Consider the following 23,046-nt stretch of genomic DNA (forward strand, 5'->3'; position numbering starts at 1 on the left):
TTGGTATTAAAGTGAATACTGTATAAAAGTTATGTACTTATAGAGTTCTCTTTCCACATTTTTGTGACTTAATGGGGTTGGGGTCACCCCTTAGGCAAATTAATAAGAACAGCCCAAATTTTTTATGGATGAGAATACCAAACCATGGCATTACCCGAAATCCGAAATTCACTTCGGTCCTATTATCGGTAGAATGGGTTGCTAAAACTATTCTGGCTGATTTATATGCGGGAACGTGTCATTCCTTGGGTGTGACATCTTCATCTCAATTTTGCCTAAAATGTTAAAGTATATAAGTAGCCTAGCAATTGACCCGAGCAATCAAATCAATGATGTATGATGCCGCATTTTCTTTATAGTGGATATGTATAATATATGTTTTTGTCATATTCATATAACATGATAGATGAAACCGTTCGATAGATGGAAATGGAAAGGCTCTTACAATATTTATCCAAACATACAGTGACCTTCCTTTTGAATATTTCTTGTGTAAAATGTACCTACGAAGTGGCTGGAAAGTATGGTACGGCTCTGAAGGGAGCGTAATTTGATTGAATTCCAGACAATTATTTGCATTGCATACCATCCACAAGTTGGCAAGCATAATACGATTCTAAAGTACTAGGAGGACATGCCATGATTCTAGGCAAGGCCAATGAGACCATGCTCGATTGGCCATTGAATCTATCTCATGTCGGGCACTACCCGCGTTTGATTTGCTGAATATGTGCTAATTGATCTTTGATTCCTTAAATCTGGTCACGATCGTTTTCAATTCGCCAACTCCTTTTATTTTCTTATTCTTCAATTGCTTGACAATCTCTTCCATATTGCAGATTGTGAGCCAACACTCGGTGCAATAGCTTCTTAAGATAACAGGGGATAATTTGTATCAAAATGGAAGAGATAACGAGTTAATTACATCCCTAATCACCCTATCAGAGCTCCCACCACTCTCAACAGCCTTCCGGGCCTCTTCTCTCACCTTCTTGGCTCCCTCTCTCAGCTTCTCATCTGTCATCAGCTCCACAATCTTCCTCTCAATCTCTTCCCCTTTCACAATCCCATCAACACCCCAATCCCAGTCCCTCTCCCACAGCCCAAATCCCGCATCCTCCACGACCTTCGCATTCAGCCTCTGGTCTCCGTGTTGTGGCCATGCGAGCACCGGCACACCCTGCCAGGCTGCCTCCGTCACCGAGTTCCACCCGCAGTGGCTCACAAACCCTCCGATGGCTGGATGCGCCAGAATCTCCTGCTGGTCTGCCCACCCTCTTATGATCACTCCCTTGTTTTTGGTTCTCTCCACAAAGAAATCGCTCAGGATGTCTTTCTCGCCCTCGTGGTCGTCCTTGTCTACTTTGCTGGTCTTCAGGTTCCAGCAGAATCTCCACCCGGCCTTCTCCAACCCCTTTTCCAGCTCCCGCACCTGATCCCAGGACATTGCCGTTCTGCTCCCGAAGCTTATGTACACTACGGATTCGGAGGGCTGGTTCTCTAGCCATGACCGGTAGTGATGGTCCCCGTCTGGCGGAATGTGATATGGTTCTAGTGGCCCGACGGGCAGAATTGGCGGTAAGCTTGCCACCGCCCTCTCTTTGTTGAGAGTGCCGAGTGTCGATGCCTGGAACCACTCGAAGGTATTCATCAAGATTCCTTCGGCCTCAGATAGAGCCTGAGAGTTCATAATGATGATCGAAGTAAAAAGATGGCTGGGATCGAGGAGTGCTGGTGGGAGGCTTGACACGGCCATCGGTGGCAATCCCGGAATCTTGATTTCAGTGGAAGCATTGTTGAACTCGGTCGATTTCAGTTGGATAACTGGAAAGTACGCCATGAGAGAGACGAACTCGACTGAGGAAGTGGAAACAACATAAATAGGGAGGTGGAGATCCTTGGCAATTGGAACAGTCTTGGCTACTAGAAACATGTCCACAAACATAGCTGAAAAAGGTGGAGATGATGACGATAACAGAGGATGGAGGAGATGGATTGACTAATTGATGAGATGGAACTGGAGAAAGAAAGGGTCTGCATCTGCAGAATCGGGGATCTGAAAGCCACGAGTGAGGTGGAGTTTGAGATGATTAATTTCAGGATTGTGGCGAAGGAACGAGGCTATGTGGTCTGATTCGGCGGTGGACACGGTGGGGTGAGCGGTGATGACCGTGACAATGCAGTTTCGCTTGGCCAGCATCGCGGCAAGCCGGAGGAGCGGCATCAAGTGGCCCATTCCGGCACTGGGGAAAAGAGCTATATGAGGAGATTGTGTCGTGCTCATTGCTTAATTGGCCTTCTCGGATGATCAAGAGAGTGGAGACCGCTGTGTTGCAGACGATGGAGACTGCACTTCTCTTGCATCTGTTTATGTCCCTTCTAAAAGCAACCGCCAAGAACACAAAGGGTAAGTCCACGTGGGTTGATGGAGTGAATCGCCTAATTTTTCAGCCGACCTATTCTGTACCTCTACCGGTCCAAAGGGATTATTCATTCGAGAAAATATTGGGTGGTCCCGGACCACAAAGTCAGCATGGTCTCCGACCACTCATCAAGCGCCATGTGGATGTGTGGGGGGGGGCGCTAGAGAAGAGTAGAGGAAATTCTTCTCACCCAAAACAATAATTTTTTCTTTCCCCTATTGCTAACCTGCTAGACCTGCAGATTCTCTCTCTCTCTCATATCCTCTCTGCTTCCATCTCTAAAGAAGAAAAGGGACGTCCTTCTCTCTCCTGCTTCGTCATTCGAATTTTGGATCTCCCCGTCACTCTTAGATTTTGCTCCTCCGACCCTCTGCTCTAGCGTTCGTTGCTACTTGAGCGTTCCAATCCTTCATCTCACTTAGAAAAACCCTCCAGAATTTTCTTGCTTTCTACGTTCTTATCCCGTTCTCTTTCATTCCCAGATCTCTCATAAGTCATGTTTTATCTCTTTTGAGAAAGTTCTCAAAGGACATTATTGGAATCAAGTCCATCCAAATCCTTCGTCTCACTCGGATGAGGCCCTTGCATTTTTCACGTTTTCTTTCTGATGAAGTTTGGGAAGGTTAAAGAAGCAAGAATGGTTTTTATGGTGTCCCCAGAGAGATGTTGTGAGTTGGTGGGTATGTGATGTTTTTATTTTATTCTTCGAGACGTGTAAATATGGCCTTAGGCGGCCTACTCCCGTGATCAAGCCTGTGAGGGAGTTGGGAATTTAGATCCAAGCAAATCAGTTTGTGGGTTTGTACTTGCTTGGAGATGGGTGACGATGTTTTGGTTCTCACACCCTGGTAAATATGCATACTAAGTTGGGTGATGTTGTGAATGCTCGTTGAGTTTTGACGATTTAACAATGATAAATTATAATGCATTAATATAAGCTCTCCCCGATATTGGAGAAAGCCATATCACATTTTGCTTTCCCTTATTACATTTCAAACGAATCTTGCCCATAAAAACTCAAGTATACAACAAAACATGAAATGAAGAACAATTCCATGTCAGAAATATACTTGCAAAACTGAAATCTTATTCAAATTGTACAAAGTAAAAATCAAGGAAGAAAAAATAAGGAACGTGGTTCCAGCTCCACACCAGAAATAAAACAAAAGCAAAACCTTTTCAACAAAACTCAACAACTCAACAAAGCAATCCCTTTTCGCCAAAATATAAAAAACAAAACTCTATTCCGCATGCTCAACAGCAAAACCAACTTTGTCCTCTCCTTCGCCACGACCTTCGTCTTCACGGTCCTCACCCTCCTTTGCCGGTAGCACTAGCAGCCACCCCATGACATTTGTTATGTCACCGTCCTCGACTTCTCGATAGCCTCTTCAATGTTGAAACAACTTAGATTTGTCAAAACAAATATCCGCTGTCGAAAGAGTGCAGAAGCAACGAAGAGCCCCTGAGCAGTAACGAATGCCAGAGCAGAGGATCGGAGGGAGATCCAAAATTTGAATGAAGGTGGGAGAGAGAACTCCTTTGCTCCAGAGAGAAGGACGTCCCTTTTCTTCTTCAGAGATGGATGGAGAGGATATAAGAGAGCGTGAAATAAATGCGTTCAAGCAAGTGTGTGCAGTGCAGATCTATTGATTGGGGAAAGAAAAAAAATTGTTCTGGGGAGAAGAATTCCCTCTGCTCTAGCGGCCCCACACATCCACATGGCGCTTGATGAGTGGTTGGAGATCATGCTGGTGGTCCGGGACCACCCAATATTTTCTCTTTTATTTAGAGTTGCAAAAGTCACCCACTGTGCATGTAGGAAAGAAGTTGAGTTTGGCCTAGCCTACTTAGGAAAATTTTGGCAAATATTCAAAAGGGCAGGAAGAACTTTGAATATAAATGTTGTAATTTTTTGTTGATTTTGAAAATATGAACTTCCAGCATGGCGTCACTATCAACCACCGCTCAATGGTCACTAACCTCCAGCCATTTTTACCTAGTGGTCACGACTCCCAGGTAACCATCAAACGGTGGTTGCCTGAGATGGGCTTCATGCGACATTGTTTAGATAAGCCAGCCACCTCAGAAGTCCACGTTGAACTCACTTTTAATACAAAAAAGTCATGTCAAATCAAACAATTTATTATAAAAGTCACGTAATATTTTTGGCTAGAATTTGTCGTGACACTTAAATTATCATTTTTTATCCTATTTTGGTACTTAACTAATTTAATAAAAACTTTTTACACCAAAATAAGTACATATGAAACTTTTGGCATTTTTGTATCCTTTTCTAGGTGCTGTATGCATGTTGTTTGCTCTCTCTTTCACAAGCCCATCTACCACTTTAAGCAATAATCTTTCCATCATCAAAGAGTCTTTCCAAGCCAAATTAGCCGGAAGACCGGTTTGAAAAGCCCGCAATGACATGATCCCGGAAAAATAGTGATGACCAACACAATTGAAACAGAAAAAAGAAGAAAGGAAGAAAACACAACTTTATCTTCATTTTATTTTAATTGCCTGAGCATCACTCCCATATTGCAGATCGGTGCGATATTTTCTCAGGATTACAGGGGATAATTCTTATTAAAATGGGACAACTACCGAGTTAATTACATTATTAAGCACCCTGTCAGAGCTCCCACCACTCTCAACAGCCTTCCTGGACTCTTCTCTCACCTTCCTGGCTCCCTCTCTCAGCTTCTCATCTGTCATCAACTCCACAATCTTCCTCTCGATCTCTTCCCCTTTCACAATCCTATCAAGACCCCAATCCCAGTCCCTCTCCCACAGCCCTAGTCCCGCCTCCTCCACGGCCTTCGCATTCACCTTCTGGTCGCCATGTTGCGGCCATGCGAGCACCGGCACACCCTGCCAGGCTGCTTCCATCATCGAGTTCCACCCACAGTGGCTCACAAACCCTCCGATGGCGGGATGCGCCAAAATCTCCTGCTGGTCCGCCCACCCTCTTATGATCAATCCCTTGTTCTTGGTTCTCTTTAAGAAGATATCGCTAAGGATGTCTTCCACGTCATCGTGGTCGTCCTTGTCTACTTTGGTGGTTTTCAGGTTCCAGCAGAATCTCCACCCGACCTTCTCCAACCCCTTTTCCAACTCTCGCACCTGATCCTGGGACATTGCCGTTCTGTTTCCGAAGCTTATGTACACTACGGATTCAGATGGTTGATTTTCTAGCCATGACCGGTAGAAGTGGTCCCCATCTCGCGGAATGTGATACGGTTCTAATGGCCCTATGGGAAGAATTGGCGGTAAGCTTGCCATCACCCTGTCTTTGTTGAGCGCACTGAGCATGGATTCGTGGAACCATTCGAAGGTGTTCATCAAGATTCCTTCTGCCCCCGGTAGTGCTTGAGCATTCGCAACGATTATTGAAGCAAAAATATGGCTAGGATCGAGGAGTGCTGGTGGGATGCTCGACATGGCCATCGGCGGCAATCCCGGAATCTTGATTTCGGTGGAAGCAGTGTTGAACTCGGTCAGGTTCGATGCAAGAACCGGAGCATACGCCATGAGAGATAAGAACTGGACCGAGGTGGTGGAAACGGCATACATAGGGATGTGGAGGTCCTTGGCAATTGGAGCAGTCTTGGCAAGTAGAACGAAGTCCACAAACATAGCGGAAAGAGGCAGGGACGATGAAGATAACAGAGGACCGAGGAGATGGATCGACTGACTGATGAGATCGAATTGGAGAAAGAAAGGGTCGACAGGGGCGGAATCGGCTTGCTGGGAGCTAGGAGTGAGCTGGAGTTCGAGGTGATTAATTTCGGGATTATGGTGAAGGAACGAGGATATGTGGTCCGACTCAGCGGCGGACACAGTGGGTTGAGCAGTGACGAGCGTGACCACACAGTTTCGCTTGGCCAGCATCACGGCGAGCCGGAAGTATGGCATCAAGTGGCCCATTCCGGCACTAGGGAGAAGAGCTATATGAGGAGGTTTTGTTGTGCTCATTGCTGAATTGGCCTTCTTGGATGAGGAAGAGTATAGATGGTCAATTTAGAGACTGCTGTGTTGCAGACGCCGGAGACTGTACTTTCTCTTCCGTTTGTTTGTGTCTATTATATAAGCAAATTGTCAGGAACACGAAGGATGAGTGCGAGGGGGTTTGGTGGAATGGTAGGTGGGCAGTTGGAGGGAATCGAATGAGCAACTCCGATGCTATCCTTCGCTCTTTTTGGCCGACAGACTCGCTACCTTATGGTTCAAAACTCATGTATTTTTTCAATAGAAAAAAAAAAATACGCACTTTGCATTTGGAAAGAAGTTGACTTTGGGCTATTAAAAAAAAATACCAACATTAAAAAAAAAATGATCAATATCACAAAAAAAAAACCATAAATTGATACATATGTGACAAATTTACCCAAAATTAATTTTGTAACAACCAGAAATCCTAAAATAATATATATATATATATATATATATATATATGTAACAAATTGAACCCAAACTAATTTTTTGACCACAAAAAACCATAAATCAGTACATTTATGATAAATTTACCATTCGTTAGTTTTCATTAATTTGGATTAATACCACGAAAAAGCATAAACTAATACACTTGTGACAAATTGAGGGTAAAACTCCAAACTAGTACAACCGTCAAATGTCATGTGTAATAAAACTCAATAATTTGATAATACAATTTAAGGAAACTAACAAAGGCATAATTTATCACAAGTATACGAATTTGAGGTAAATTTATCACATGCGCACTGATTTGAAGTTTTTTTTATGGTATTAACAATATGAAAAAGGTAGGAAAAAATTTAGATAGATGTTTGGAAATTTGGTTGATTTTGGAAATATGAACTCAAGGCGTGTCTAGCCGAATAGGATAAAGATTTGGGGAAGCAAATATGAACTCAAGCCGCATTTGGTAACAAAAAAATTATCATCTATTAAAAAAAAAAAAAAAAAACCCAACTCCCACTTGTACCTTGTCTCTAGGGAAATTACTAAAAAAGTCATAAATTTATTGCACTTATACTAATTCAGTACTAAACATTTTAAGTCCATCATACTAATTTTGACTAGAAATTACTAACGTAAATGTTAGACATTCTACGTGGCACAATTAGAGTTAACGTGGATTTTTTAAAGATAATTTTTAAAATTTTTATTATGTTTTTTTTTTTCTACTTTACTTTTTTTTTTTTAATTGAAGGCCGACAATGGTCATTGGCCATAGGTGAGGGCCAGATGTGGGGAGGCTATAGCGGCCCTCATCCATGCCCTCACCGACCCTCAATAAAAAAAGAACGTAATGAAAAGAAAAGAAAATAACCAAAAAAATATTAAAATATTATTTAAAATTTTCCACATCGGTTGATGTCCACATTAATAATTTCCAGCTAAAATTGGCATGATGGACTTAATTCGAAAAATGAGAAAAGGCTTAGGATTTAATTAGCATAACTAAAATGTTTTATGAATGAATGGATATGGATATTGTATATTTAAGACTTTTTTGGTAATTATCCCATTTCTTCCTCCACTCAATAGACTTGCTTAGTTCGACACACCACCATCATGTCTTAGCCTCTCCATTAAGCAGGTCGATGTTGCTCCTCCAGGAGGCGTTGCAAGCATGACATCTAAGGTTGGCGATGGTCGCTATGCCAACTTAAGGCCCCGTCAAGGTCCACCGGTGTGACTGCCATGGCCAATTTCTGCTAAAGAGCTTGCATGGCTCATGAGAGTGTCATTGAGGCTCGTGGCTGAACGAGGCCCTTGCAAGCTCAAGGCCAACCTCGCATGGTCTCGGCGACTGTGCGCCAAATGCTCAAGTCGAACTAGTGTGATCTCGCCTTGGCAGGCCGCCAAGATATTCCCACAGACAGAGACAATGGATACAGGGAGAGGAGTGCATACGGCAGGCAAGGACGAAGGGTGTCATTATCGGCGTCCGTGTTACGCTTTGCCATTGGGTAGCCGTGCTACGCAATAGGTGTGAGGATAGTGAAATGGCGTGCGAAGAGAGCAGAGAAGGGTTCTGGCGTGGATGTTGTTTGTGTATGAGAGCAAATGAGTTTTCTTAAATAGGAGAAATGCAAAAATTTAGCTTTAGGATACAATGAGACTATTTGACTTGGTAAATAAACTCGACGATGGTTTTTGCAATTATTTCACCTGCCAAAAGTGCTTGGAGTGCTTGGAGTACCACTAAAAGTGCTATAAAGGAGCTACGCTTTAAAAAAAAAAAAAAAAAAAAGGGATTAGGACAGCGCCCCATCAAGATAGAGTTCTCTCATGGATTGAACCCGATAGTTACCTTGCAGAACCTAAGGATAAAAAAGAAAAAGTCCAGTTGGCGTGTCGGCAAGAGATTTAGAGTTAGGACTTCTTTGATAAGAATAAAAATTAAATGCTGAAAATTTAAGTACTTAATATTAAATGTTGATAATTTAAGTGTCGAAAATAAAATTCAAAAGTTTTTTTGATAATAATCAAAAATTGATAGCAGAATATTATGAATCTCTTATCAAACATAGAAAAAAAAACCATCATTAATTAGTTTTCTCAATATATTTAATACGATTCTAATTACCATAAAATTCAAAAGTTTTTTATGACGCTTGTAGTGTACTTATCCCAAAAGCTAGTATCGCTTGAAATCATCTTAAACTTGACTTAAATTGAGCTTGCTCAGTTAGTCTCAAATCTGAAAAATCTATTCTATAGCTCAAGCTTTTCAAGTTCAAATGATGCTAAATATTTCGTGTAGAATATTTTAGCGGGTCAAACTCCTCAAAATAATGGGGTCAAACCAATAGAAATTAAGAATTTTATTCGTATGTTTTTTTGTCAATTTTTTTTTTTATGGTTGAAAAATGGATATAGTTGTAGAATTTATGTGCCCTCTATAAAGCGCCTAAAATCCAACCTATGGTTAATTTCCTTCAAATTTCTCAAACTACTTGGTTTTCATAGCAAAACTAGTAGAGAATAGATTTTATGGTTTTGTAATTTCTAGTAAGAAACCCCTACATAGGACTACCATTACCAAAAATACACACATTATTATAAATAAATAAATAAATAAATAAATAAATAAATGATATCACTACAAGTCCTAAAATTTATCGCAAAAGTGTAATTAATTCTTAAAACTTCCAAAAATAATAGTTAAGTCCTAAAATTTATCAAGTTAATTAAATCGAGTCCTTCCATTAACACAATCAATTTGTTTAACGAAAAATAGCAATGTGAAAAAGTTGAATTAATTTAATTTTCCCATGTGGCATATTTATTACTCTTTGCTTTAAATATTATTTAAATAATAGTAAAAAATAAAAAAAGCTAAAATGATTTTTAAAAAATAATACTGGAAAGAAAAAGGTAGGGATCATGGCTAGGCACTGCCCATGACCTCGCTGGCCCTAGGTTGCAGAGTGGGCAAGGCTCGCCTAAATTTAGGCAACACCGGCCCTCACTTGGGCCTAGTGAGGGTTGTTGGTTCTTGCTTAGGGCTGGAGAGGCTCATTGGCCATGGGCAAGGGCCTGATGTGGGGAGGCCATAGTGGCCCTCATCCATGCCCTCATCGGCATGGCATGGCATGGCAGCCGCCATGCCCTTGCCGACCCTCAATAAAAGAATGTAATGAAAAGAAAAGAAAAGAAAAGAACCAAAAAAATATTAAAATATTATTTAAAATTTTCCACATCAGTCGGTGTCCACATTAATAATTTCAGGCTAAAATTGGCATGGTGGACTTAATTGGAAAAATGAGAAAAGTTTTAGGAGTTAATTAAGGTAACTAAAATGTTTATGAATGAATTGATATATGTGTTATTTATTTAAGACTTTTATGGTAATTATCCCCTTTCTTCCCCCACCCAAGAGGCTTGCTTAGTTCAACGCACCACCATCATGTCTTCCCCCCACCATCTAAGGTTGGTGATGATCGCTATGCCAACTTAAGGCCCGGTCATGGTCCGCCGATGTGACAGCCATGGCCAATTTCTGCTAAAGAGTTTGCATGGCTCATGAGTATGTCATTGAGGCTCGTGGCTGAACGAGGCCCTTGCAAGCTCAAGGCCAACCTCCCACGGTCTCGGCGACCGTGAGCCAAACGACCAAGTTGAACTAGTGTGATCTCGCCCTGGCGGGCCGCCAACGGTATTGCCACAGACAAAGACAACGGATACAGGTAGAGGAGTGCGGGCGGCAGGCAAGGACGAAGGGTGTCATTATCGGCGTCTGTGTTACGCTTTGCCATTGGGTAGCCGTGCTACGCAATAGGTGTGAGGATAGTGAAATGGCGTGCGAAGAGAATAGAGAAGGGTTCTGGCGTGGATGTTGTCTGTGCAAGAGAGCAAATGAGTACGATGAGACTATTTGACTAGGTAAATAAACTCGACGATGGTTTTTGCAATTATTTCACCTGCCAACCTTCATGTAAATGGGAGAGATTGGTACTTTCGAAAGGTCATTTCCTCGGTACTCTTCTTGAAAGTTGGTGTACTTGGAGTATCACTAAAAGTGCTATCAAGGAGCTATGCTTTAAAAAAAAAAAGGATAAGGACAGCGCCCCATTAAGATAGAGTTCTCTCATGGATTGAACCCGATAGTTACCTTGCAGAACCTAAGGATAAAAAGGAAAAGTCTAGTTTGCGTGTCGGAAGAGATTTAGAGTTAGGACTTGTTTGATAAGAATAAAAATTAAATGCTGAAAATTTAAGTACTTCATATTAAATGTTGATAATTTAAGTGTCGAAAATAAAATTCAAAAGTTTTTTTTATAATAATTAAAAATTGATAGCAGAATATTATGAATCTATTATCATACATAGAAAAAAAAATCATTAATTAGTTTTCTCAGTATATTTAATAAGATTCTAATTACCATAAATTATTTTTCCATAAAACGAATTAAGTAGCCCCCGTTATACTTAAGGTGATTGGACAACTTTACTCTCATTGAACGTTAAAAAAAAATCGGCACTTTATTTAGTTATCAAACAGGTTTTAGTCAACCACTGGAATTCGCCCCAGTGGCCCCCCCTTCCAATATGAAAGGGGGAGGTGAAGGGTTCAAATCCCCACCTTCTCAGGGAGGGATGGGGTGGGGACGCGATTTCGACTCCCACGCTCTGCAAGAGGCATGACAAAAGTCTGAAAGTAAGAGTGAGTGTAGAATAGGACTAACAAAAAAAAAAAAAAACAGGTTTTAGTTAATGTGAGTAAATATTAAATGTCAGAAAATCCATATCAACAAAATTTGTCATTGGTTTAGGCAAACGGCAAATGGTGGTCCATTTATATTTTCTTTATTTTTTATGCAATATGGCGGAACTGTGGACCAAATGAAAATAATTAAGCTCTCAATAAACACTGAAAATAAAATCGAGATAGATGATTAACGTGGTTTAGCCGGGCGTATCTACTCCATGAGAGAGATTGGCGAGAGGTTTCATCAAATTAATAGGAGGAAATTACAATCACTCGAAATGCACAACTCTTTAGTATTTTTCAAACCCCAATTATATTTGAAAAACCAAAAGAACTCAGATCAAAGTTAATTGATTGATTCTATTTATGTGAGTTGCTTGAATATAGTCCGACAAACTTGATCTCAGCTGGAATTTAATACTTAGGGTTGCACGGCTTAACTCAGCTGCTCTAATTAGGCTTCCAAGCTTATAATTGATTGATTCCAGTCATGTCTTACCAACTTCATGTTTAGATCCATTTTTGTGTGTAAAAAATCAGCATTCCCTAATTTACCCATTTTAAGACTTTTTGCAATGCACTAAGGGCTGAAAATAGTATAAATAAAATAACTTGGATCTTTCTTTTCTTGAGATTTATGCATATTCGCCAATTGAGTGTATACATCCTGCCAAGAGATCGTTTTTTTTTTTTTTTGTGTAAATTTGTCATTTGGAAACCAAAAAAGCTAAGAAAAAAGGACATCATAAGTGTCATAATTTTCGCGTAGTGCTCGCTTGAGTGTCAAATAATTTTTTTCGATTGCTTAAGTATCGTAACTTATGTACGACGTTCAGTTGAGTGCCATAACTTTTTTTTTTTCTGATCACTTATATCTCATGTAACTTTTCATTTGATCATTTGAGTACCACAACTTTTGAAAAAGTGTTTACCTCACGTGTCATACTACGTCAGATTTTCAACACTTGAGTGAACATATTTACAAAATTATGACACTCAAGTTATCAATTAAAAGTTATAGTACTCAAATTAATGTTTTCTTAGAAGTTATGGCACTCAAGTGGTTGGAAAAAATGTTATGACTCTCATATGAGCGTCATACAAAAATTATGATGCTTGTAGTGTACTTATCCCAAAAGCTAGTATCACTTCAAATCATCTTAAACTTGACTTAAATTGAGCTTGCTTAGTTAGTCTCAAATCTGAAAAATATATTCTATAGCTCAAGCTTTTCAAGTTCAAATGATGCTAAATATTTCGTGTAGAATATTTTAGTGGGGTCAAACTCCTAAAAAATAATGGGGTCAAACCAATAAAAATTAAGAATTTTATTTGTATGCTTTTTTGTCAATTTTTTTTTTTATGGTTGAAATATGGATATAGTTGTAGTATTTATGTGCCCTCTATAAAGCGCCCAAAATCAAACCTATGGTTAATTTCCTCCAAATTTCTCAAACTACTTGGTTTTCATTGCAAAACTAGTAGAGAATAGATTTTATGGTTTTGTAATTTCTAGTAAGAAACTCCTACACAGGACTACCATTACCAAAAATACACACATTATCATAAATAAAAAAAAAGGATATCACTACAAGTCCTAAAACTTATCGTGAAAGTGCAATTGATTTTTAAAACTTTAAAAAATAATAGTCAAGTCCTAAAATTTATCAAATTAATTCAATCAAGTCTTTCCATTAACACCATCAATTTGTTTAATAGAAAATAGCAATGTGAAAATGTTAAATTAAATTAATTTTCCCATGTGGCATATTTATTACTCTTTGCTTTAAATATTATTTAAATAATAGTAAAAAAAAAAAAAGCTAAAATAATTTTTAAAAATACTGGAAAAAATGGTAGGGATCATGGCTGGGCACCGCCCACGACCTCACTAGCCCTAGGTGGCAGAGTGAGCAAGGCTTGCCCAAATTTAGGCAACACCGGCCCTCGCTCGAGCCTAGTGAGGGTCGTTGATTCTTGCTTAGGGCTGGGGAGGCTCATTGGCCATAGGCGAGGGCTAGTGTCACCCAGATTTTGGTGAGTTGCGCTTGCCCTAGTCGAGGTGTCACCCAAATCTAAGCAAGCCTTGATTGGGCCAGCAAGGGCCGTCCCCCCTCTGCCACCTCGCCGGCCCCCTCGCATGATTGGCGATGGTGGCGTGCCCAACCATGATCCCACCCTTTTTTTTTCTTTGCTTCCAATTTTATATTTTGAATTATTTTAGCTTTTTAAAAGTTTTTAACTATTATTTAAATAATATTTAAATAAAAATGATAAAATAATGCCACATAAGATAAATAAATAAATTTTAAAATGCCACATTAGTATTTTTCATTAAACAAATTGACAAGAAGGACTCAATTGCACTAATTTGTCAAATTTTAAGACTCAATTGTATTTTTTAAAAATTTTAGCACTCAATTACAATCTCGCAACAAGTTTTTAGATATACAGTGGATATATCTCAAAAATGAAAAAAAGGCACTTTATCTTCGCTCTCATTTTCAAGGTAACGTCAAGTCAATAGGGGTGGCGAGTAGCTCATCTTAGATCTTCTTGTGTGAATTGAATTATTGAGTTTAGGGGCTGTAGCTTGCATAATTGGTTTTAGGGTGCGTTTGATTTAACATTTTCAAGAGGCTTTTAGCCTTCGAAGCCCCTTGGGGAAATGCTAAACCATTTGGTAACTATTTTGAAATAACTTTCAAGTGAAATGTAGTATTGGAAAGGCTGAAAGCCCAATACTAGTAGAGATTAGTTTGAGCTTTCAATGCTGCAATTTTTTTTTTTTCTCCAAACCTATCCTCACTCATTCTTCAAATTTTTTATTTTTCCCTCATTATTTTTTAAAATGCCAAAAAATGATAACAAAAATAAAATATATATAAATGCTAAAAAAATTAAATATATTCTGGTCTATTTTAAAAAATTATGTATATATTTGATTTTTTCAGCATATCTATTTGATTTTTTGAGCATTATTGGCAAAATTTATATTTAAAATTTGCATACATTATTTTTTTCAATTTTAGACAAATAAAAATTAAAAAATTCCGATGAAGGGTTTGGTCTTATATATATATATATATATATATATATATATATATATATATATATATATGCATTTGATTTTTTAGCATTATTTTCAAATTTATATTTAAAAAGTTGCATACATTATTTTTTTCAATTTTAAACAGATAAACATTAAAAAATTTCGATGAAGGATTTGGTCTTTTTTTAAAAAATTATATATGCATTTGATTTTTTAGCTCTATGAAAAAAATTATATTTAAAAAGTTGCATACATTATTTTTCTCAACTTTAAACAAATAAAAATTAAAAAATTCCGACGAAGGGTTTGGTCTTTTTTTTTTTTAAAAAAAATTATATATATGTATTTGATTTTTAGCATTATTTTCAAATTTATATTCAAAAATTGCATACGTTGTTTTTTCAATTTTAAACAAATAAACATTAAAAAATTTCGACGAAGGATTTGGTCTTTTTAAAAAAAAATTATATATACATTTGATTTTTTAGCACTATTGTGAAAATTTATATTTAAAAAGTTGAATACATTATTTTCTCAACTTTAAACAAATAAAATTAAAAAATTCCGACAAAGGGTTTGGTCTTTTTTTTTTTTTTTTTTAAAAAAAATTATATATATGTATTTGATTTTTTTAGCATTATTCTCAAATTTATATTTAAAAAATTGCATACGTTATTTTTTTTTCAATTTTAAAAAATAAACATTAAAAAATTTCGATGAAGGATTTGATCTTTTTTAATATATATATGTATTTATTTTATTTTTTTAGCACTACTGTGAAAATTTATATTTAAAAAGTTGCATACATTATTTTTCTCAATTTTAAACAAACAAAAATTATAAAATTCTCATGAAGGGTTTGGTTTTGGTTTTTTTTTTTTAAAATATATATATATATGTATGTATTTCTTTTTTAGCATTATTTTTCAAATTTATATTTAAAAAGTTGCATATATTATTTTTTTCAATTTTAAACAAATAAATTAAAAAATAAATATTAATCACCCAAATGGTTTTTCAAATGTGTTTTCTACCAAATGAAATTTCTCTCAAAGTTACTTTTCAAAGCATAGTTTACCAAATGGCTTTTACATTTATTTAAAGTCCTTTAGACTAAACTGCTTTACATTTTCGCAATTAGCTTTCAAAATGTTAAACCAAAGGCACCCTTAGTCCGTACAAGATCATCTAAGAATGGAGAGTAGCTCATCTTAGATCGATCTTGTGGAGCTTGCATTATTGAGATTTAGGGACTACAGATTTGCATAATCAGTTTTTGGTAGGAAAAGTATCAAAAAGTCCTAAACCTATTGTCAATTTAGTCATAAACTTTTTTACCTAGTACCAATTTAGTCATAATTATTTTGACTTAATGACAATTCAATCATTCTGGCTAATATTGGCTTGATATTACTGATGTTAGCCAGCCTATGTGGCATGGCTGGCGTGGTCAACACTAATGTGGATAAAATTTAATAATATTTTAATTTTTTGGAAGTTTTTATTTTGAGGTTTGGTGATCAGCTAGAGGACGAAGGAAGGGAAAAAAAAGGAAAGAAAATGAAAAGAAAAAATCCAAAAAATATTAAAATATTATTAAAAGTGGTTTCACGTCGACGCCGATCGTGCCACATAAGCTGATCGGCGTCCACGTTAACAATATCCAATCAAAATTAGCCGAAAATATTGAATTAACATTAGGTCAAAAGGTTTAGAACTAAATTGACACTAAAATGTTTATAACTAAATTAGCACAAATATAATAAATTTAGGACATTTCTAGAGACTTTTCCCGATTTTAGGCTGCACAAGGCAATATGAGATGGGCTACTTGTCGTCCCTATTTACCTTACCTTGGAAATGAGAGCGAAGACAGCGTGCCGTCTTGGTTGATGAGGTGGTCGTGGCGTGCAAATGGAAGAGCCGTTGCTCAAAGCAACAATTCTGGATTTGCCTGACCTCAATCTAAGCAATATCTTCCTGTCATCCCAATTTTATATAAGGGACATCCGACAACTGTCTTTGTCCAGATGGTGGAATTGGGATTGGACCGTGACCCATTTCTATCGGTTTATCGATGTATAATGATAGTCTAGGTGCGATTCACCCGCGTCACTAATTACGGATGATTTTATTTCGCTAGCACGATTATTTTTTTTTGATGACGTCTTAATGGATTCTTAACATTAGTAAAGTATTTCATAAACTTAGAGTCTATTTTAGTGACGTCGAATCACGAGAAATAAGGTAGGGAGTCTCTTGTGATTTACAAGCAGAAGCTATTGTAACTTTACATTGGTTTTATTAAAGGGAAAGTACATTAGAAGTCGTGAAGCTATTGTATTAACTGCAGTTCAAACCTTTAACTTTTTTGACAAATCGCTTTAAGTTCCAAGACTTTTTAAAAATGGCTCGATAAAGTACCTAAGACGAGTGTTAATGGGAGTGGCATCCTAAAATTTTATCTTATTTTGCTCCATCACTCTCCCAAATGTAGAAATCCGTGTGCAATGAACATATTCATGCAATTCGGCCCTATTTAGAACAATAGTGGATGGATTAAACTTTTTTTAAGTTGTTTTTATGCTCCCACCAATTTAGTAACAATAAAGAGTGTTCACGTAGGCAATATTTAATCTACTTCACACTCTGACATCCTCCGATGGTGTCGTCAGCCGGATTTGGCTGGATTTTGTGTCGGAATGACTTGGTTAGGCTTTTTGTCTAAGTAGTCGGACCTGATTAGAGAAATCGAAAGTATAGAGATAGAATTAGAAAAGTAACGAAAATACAGGGATGAAAAAGCACTTCCATGAATATATCAATGCATATTACTGGAAATAGAGGTTACTCATGGACTGTCTGAAGCGTCTATCAGCCCACCTGCGGTTACGGTTGGCCCACCTCAAGCCCTTTGGGCTTTGCTATGTACTGTCAAGTAATGAAATAAATCTTTCTCTGACCAAAAAAGAAAAAGGGTCGATGCAACCAGATAAAAATCAATTTGCATAGAACAAATTACAAGAACAATATCTCCTGATACAATCAAGCAACTATATAACAGATTTTAATTGTATGGCTAAGTGTCATAATTTATATATGGCGCTTATTTAAGTGTCATAATTTCTTTTTCGACCACTTGAATGCTATATAAATTTTCAATGGATTACTTGAGTACCAAAACTTTTAACAAATGTTCACTACAAGTGTCATGACACGTCAGGTTTCCGACGCTTGAGTGAATGATTTTAAAAAGTTATGGCGTTCAAGCTAGGGAAAATAATATTAGAGATGTCATAACTTTTGTAAGACGCTCACTTGAGGACCATAACTTTTTTATTTTTGATCACTTGAGTATCATAACTTATGTATGATGCTCACTTGAGCGCCATAACTATTTTTTCCTATCACTTGAGTGTCGTATAACTTTTCAATTGATTACTTGAGTTCCACAACTCTTAAAAAAATGTTCACCATAAGTGTCATGCCACATCAGATTCTCGATACTTGAGTGACCGTTTTTAAAAGATTTTGGCATTCAGGTTATCAATGTAAAGTTATAGTGTTCAAGCTAGGGAAAAGGATATCATGGGTGTCATAACTTTCGCACGATACTCACTTGAGTGCCATAATTTTTTTTTTTTAAATTACTTGAGTGTCATAACTTTTTTTCTCTATCACTTGAGTGTCATATATCTATTCAATTGATCAATTGAGTACCACAATTAAAAAAAAAAAATGTTCACCTTAAGCGCCATGCCACATCAAATTTCTGACACTTGAGTAAATGTTTTTAAAAAGTTATGATGCCCAATTTATCAATACAAAGTTATGGTGTTCAAGCTAGGGAAAATGATATCACTTGTATAATAACTTTCCTTGCGAAGCTCGCATAAGTGCCATAACTTCTTCTTTTTTTCAATATTTTAAGCGTCATAACTTATATATGACACTCACTTGAATATCATAACATTTTTCGATCACTTGAGTGCCATATAACTTTTCAATTGATCACTTGAGTACCGTAACTTCTAAAAAAGGCTAACCACAACTGCCATGCGACATTAGATTTTCGACACTAGAGTGAATGTTTAAAAAAAAAAAAATTGGCATTCATGTCATCAATTCCAAGTTTTGGCACTAAAATGAATGTTTTTTTTTTTTTTTTGAAGTTATGGCATTTAAATGATTGGGACAAAAGTTATGGCCCTCAAATAAGCGTCATAATAAAGTTATGACATTTGTGGTAAACTTATCTCCGAAAACTAGCATCACTCAAAGTCATCTCAAACTTGACTTGAATTGAGCTTGCTTAGTTAGAACACATTTGGTAGCCATTTTGTTCCTAAAAACAATCTTTGATCATAAATGGCTTTTCCTAATTCTGTTCCCTAGATGAGTTTCTAAGCATTTGAAAACATTTGATAACTATCCAAAACTTCTGCTCCTGAGATAAAAATCCGTTTGATAGGACTTTTAATTTTTTTGTTTCTTTTTAATTTTTTAATATGTATATTATATTTTTCTTTTTTTCCTTTTTTCCTTTTCTCTTTTTCTTCCTTGTTCTTTGTGGCTAGCCGCCAACAACGGTGATGGTCGGCAATCGGTTGGACGAGGTCTGACGAGTTCGCCAAATGCTCACTTGGCCATTGCGAGCCTCCGATGAGCTCATTAGACCTTGCATTGGCTTGGCAAGGCTCTAGCGAGCTTGTCGGACCTCACCCAACTGGTCACTGACCATCGCAAGTAGCGGCAGTAGTGGCTAGCCGTGGCCAGTGACCAGCTAGGAGGAAGAAGAAGAAAGAAAAAGAAAAGAAGAAAAGAACGGAGAAAAAAGAAAAAAAGTTGGGCTTGATTCTTGAAATTGTTCTTAGGAATAAGAAGTAACTTTTTTCTATCTATTCATGAGACGAAAAAGAAAAAAGATGCATTTTTGTTCCAGATAACAAAAAATTTACCAAACAAAAATATGTTTTTTTCTTGTTCTGGAGAACAAAATATAGAATCAGTCACTATTTGAAGTGTTACCAAACCCGCCCTTAGTCTTGGATCTGAAAAATCTATTCTATAGCTCAGGCTTTTCAAGTTCAAATAATGCTAATTTGTCATGTAACTCCACAAAATAATGGGTTCAAACCAACAGAAATTAGGAATTTTATTTGTTTGGTTTCTTTGGTCAATTTTTTTTTTTTTTTATATTTATGGTTGAAAAATGGACGTAGTTGCAGAATTTATTTGCCCTTAATAGAGCGCCCCAAATCAATCCTATGGTTAATTTCCTCAAAGTTTTCTCAATTACTCGGTCTTCATCACGAACCTAGTAGAAAATAGACCTTTTGGTTTTGTAATTTCTGGTAAGTAACCCCTACGCAGGACTACTATTTACCTATGGTTAATTTCCTCAAAAGGTTTCTCAACTACTCAGGCTTCATTGCGAACCTAGTAGAAAAGAGACCTTGTGGTTTTGTAATTTCTGGTAAGTAACCCCTACGCAGGACCACTAGTACCCAAAACACATATATCATCATAAAAACTAAAATATAAAAAAGAAAAGGCACTCTGTCGTCGCTCTCATTTTTAAGGTAACGTCGAGTCAATAGGGATCGCGAGTAGCTCATCTAAGATCGTCTTGTGTGGCTTGCATTATTGAGTTTTAGGGGCTGCAGCTTGCATCATTGAGTTTTAGTCTGCACAAGACAATCTAGGAACGGCGAGTAGCTCATCTTAGATCCTTCTTGTGCAGCTTACATTATTGAGATTTAGGGATTTCAACTTTGCATAATCAGTTTTAGGCAGGAAAAGTGTTAAAAAAGTTCTAAACCTATTGTAATGATATCAATTTAGGTTTAAACCTTTTAATGGTGTCAATTTAGTAATAAAATAAAGGAAAAAGACAAATGAAATAAAAGTAAAATAAAATTCAAAGAAAATTAAAATATTATTAAAAGTGGTTTCATGTCAACGCCAACCATACATAAGCTGATCAGCATCTACATTAGCAATATCTAGTCAAAATTAATTGGAATGACTAAATTGGCACTAAATCAAAAAATTTAGAATTAAATATGCATCAATAAAATGTTTAGAATCTTTTGACAATTTTCTTGATTTTAGGCTGCACAAGACAATATGAGATGAGGTACTCGTCATCCCTATTGACCTTACCTTGGAAATGAGAGCGAAGACAGCGTGCTGTCTTGGTTGATGAGGTGGACGTGGCGTGCAAGGGAAGAGTCGTTGCTCTGAGCAACAATTCTGGATTCGCTTGACCTCAATCTCAGCAACGTCTTCCTGTCATCTCAATTTATATAACGGGCATCCAACAACTGTCTTTGTCCAAATGGTGAATTGGAATTGGAGCCTGACTAGAGCTGTCAATATGGGTTAGAAACCCACTTTGTGACTCACTTTTAGGGAGTCAAGTTACAAATGGTCACTTAAAATTTTACAAATGGGTGGAAATGGATTTAAGATATCTGAGCCTAACTTTATATGGGTCTATATGGGTTTATATGGGCTTGCACGACCCATATTCGACCCATTTAGTTTACCAGCCCAACCCATATTGATGTCTTCATTTTGCTCGCTTGACTCTCTTAGGGAAAAAAAAAAAAAAAAAAAAAAAAGCACTGCTTGACAATAGTGCGTAACCGACACTCGCGCTTGGGGATCCACAGCTCTTGAAAAGTTGCATTGGAATGAGTCAGGATGCATTGTCATGAGCACTACAGGTCCGCCACGACCCCTTCTTCTGGCTACTCGACCTGACGAGCTAGCCGTCCTGTGTTGTGAACCGGCACGGCAAAGTCGAGTGGTGGGAAAAGCATATGGAAGGTGATTGCTGCGCAAGATAGTGAAGGTTGACGCACGTTGGGGAGGCAGATTTGTGTAAGGAGGTGAAGGTGGCGGCGGAGGCATAGGATGCAAAGGTGAAGGAGAAGGAGGGGGAGGCGGAGGAGGCAACGGAGGACGAAGGAGGAGAGGGAGCAAACCACCAGCCTGATCGGCCTGAGCTAAGTCCTTCTAGTGGTCGTCGCCATTTTTCTATTGTAGTAGAGAGAGAAAGTGGATTTCTTTTTTAGAGAGAGATTCTTAAGAAGCACCAACACTCTTCAAAAGTTTTAATGTCGTATCCGACACTCCGACACATTTTCGACATGCAGTCAACAAGTGTCAAAAAATTTGACACGTTGTCAACTCTCCCCAATAAACTTCGACACGTGAGTTCGGAATTATGACGCACGATTTCAACACGTATAGGATCATTAGTAAAAAATTTCAATACTTGAGGGTCAAAATGTAAATATATGATAAAAAAAAAAAAGATAAGAATTGTGGGGGCTGGGTGCTACTGCTGCTATCCCTATCAAAAGGGGTCGACAACCTCACCGACCCTAGGTGGTAGAGGGGGGTAGCCTTTGCTAGCCAAGCAAGGGCTAACAATGGCTCGCCCATATCTGGGTGACGTTGTGCCCTCGCTCGAGCCTAGCGAGGGTTGCCGACCCTCGATTGGGGCTAGCAAGGCCTTGCCTAGGGCTAGGGAGGCTCACCAGCCACAGACAACGACAAGCGTCACGTAGATCTAGGCGAGCCTTGCTCGGGCCTTGCCGAGGCTGGTAAAGGCTACCCCACCTCCGCCACCTAGGGCCAGTGACCTCATCGGCCCCCTCTAATGATGGCAGCAATAATGACGGTGGCATGCCTAGCCACCCATGACCTTTTTTTTTTCCCAATTTTTTAAAGAATTATTTTAGCTTTTTAATTTTTTTTTACTATTCTTTAAATAAGATTTAAAGATTTTTTTAAAATGCCACGTAGGATAAATAAATAAATTTAAAAATATTAATTCAGTATTTTCCATTAAACAAATTGATGGTGCTAACAGAAAGACTCGATTGCATTAATTTAATAAGTTTTAGAACTCAATTATATTTTTATGATATATTTGAGGACTTGTAGTGTACATAGTGGAATGTGGATTGTTTGTTTTTTTTCCTTTTAAGTTTTATGGATTATTGTAATGGAATGTAGTTGAATTTGTTAAATTAAAATAATGAATGACATTAACAAATGTTGGATTTATATTTTTAGTGTGAATTAATTATAGGCTCTTATTATTATTATTATTTTTATTTGTGTATATATATTTAATATATAACGTATCGAAATTCTCTATTTTTGGAAAAATGATGTGTCTGTGTGTTATGTCGTATCGTGTTGTGTCACTTGTCCATGTCGGTACTACATAGGTGGCTTACTTTCTAAATGAGGAAGAAGATGAAGTTTTTTAAATTTTGATTTCATTTGAAATTAGATTTTTAGGTTTTAATTTCTTTTTCATTTTTCATTTTTTAATTTACTTTTCA

General features: G+C 37.4%; 2 protein-coding genes across 2 annotated transcripts; both read right to left on the reverse strand.

Annotated features, from left to right (window-relative positions):
- Positions 1-895: 895 nt before the first annotated feature.
- Positions 896-1,945, reverse strand: LOC104447180 (UDP-glycosyltransferase 13). Its single transcript, XM_010060946.2, has one exon. The coding sequence runs from the start codon at positions 1,943-1,945 to the stop codon at positions 896-898; it is 1,050 nt and encodes a 349-aa protein (XP_010059248.1).
- A 3,070-nt stretch (positions 1,946-5,015) lies between these two features.
- LOC104447181 (UDP-glycosyltransferase 13) lies at positions 5,016-6,356 on the reverse strand. The gene has a single exon (XM_010060947.1). The coding sequence runs from the start codon at positions 6,354-6,356 to the stop codon at positions 5,016-5,018; it is 1,341 nt and encodes a 446-aa protein (XP_010059249.1).
- Between the last annotated feature and the right edge of the window lie 16,690 nt (positions 6,357-23,046).

This window comes from Eucalyptus grandis, chromosome 5 (genome assembly GCF_016545825.1).
Source record: "Eucalyptus grandis isolate ANBG69807.140 chromosome 5, ASM1654582v1, whole genome shotgun sequence".
Lineage (NCBI taxonomy): Eukaryota > Viridiplantae > Streptophyta > Magnoliopsida > Myrtales > Myrtaceae > Eucalyptus > Eucalyptus grandis.

Coding starts and splice junctions, on each gene's coding strand:
- LOC104447180 (XM_010060946.2), bottom strand. CDS start 1,945: ATGTTTGTGGACATGTTTCTAGTAGCCAAGACTGTTCCAATTGCCAAG.
- LOC104447181 (XM_010060947.1), bottom strand. CDS start 6,356: ATGGGCCACTTGATGCCATACTTCCGGCTCGCCGTGATGCTGGCCAAG.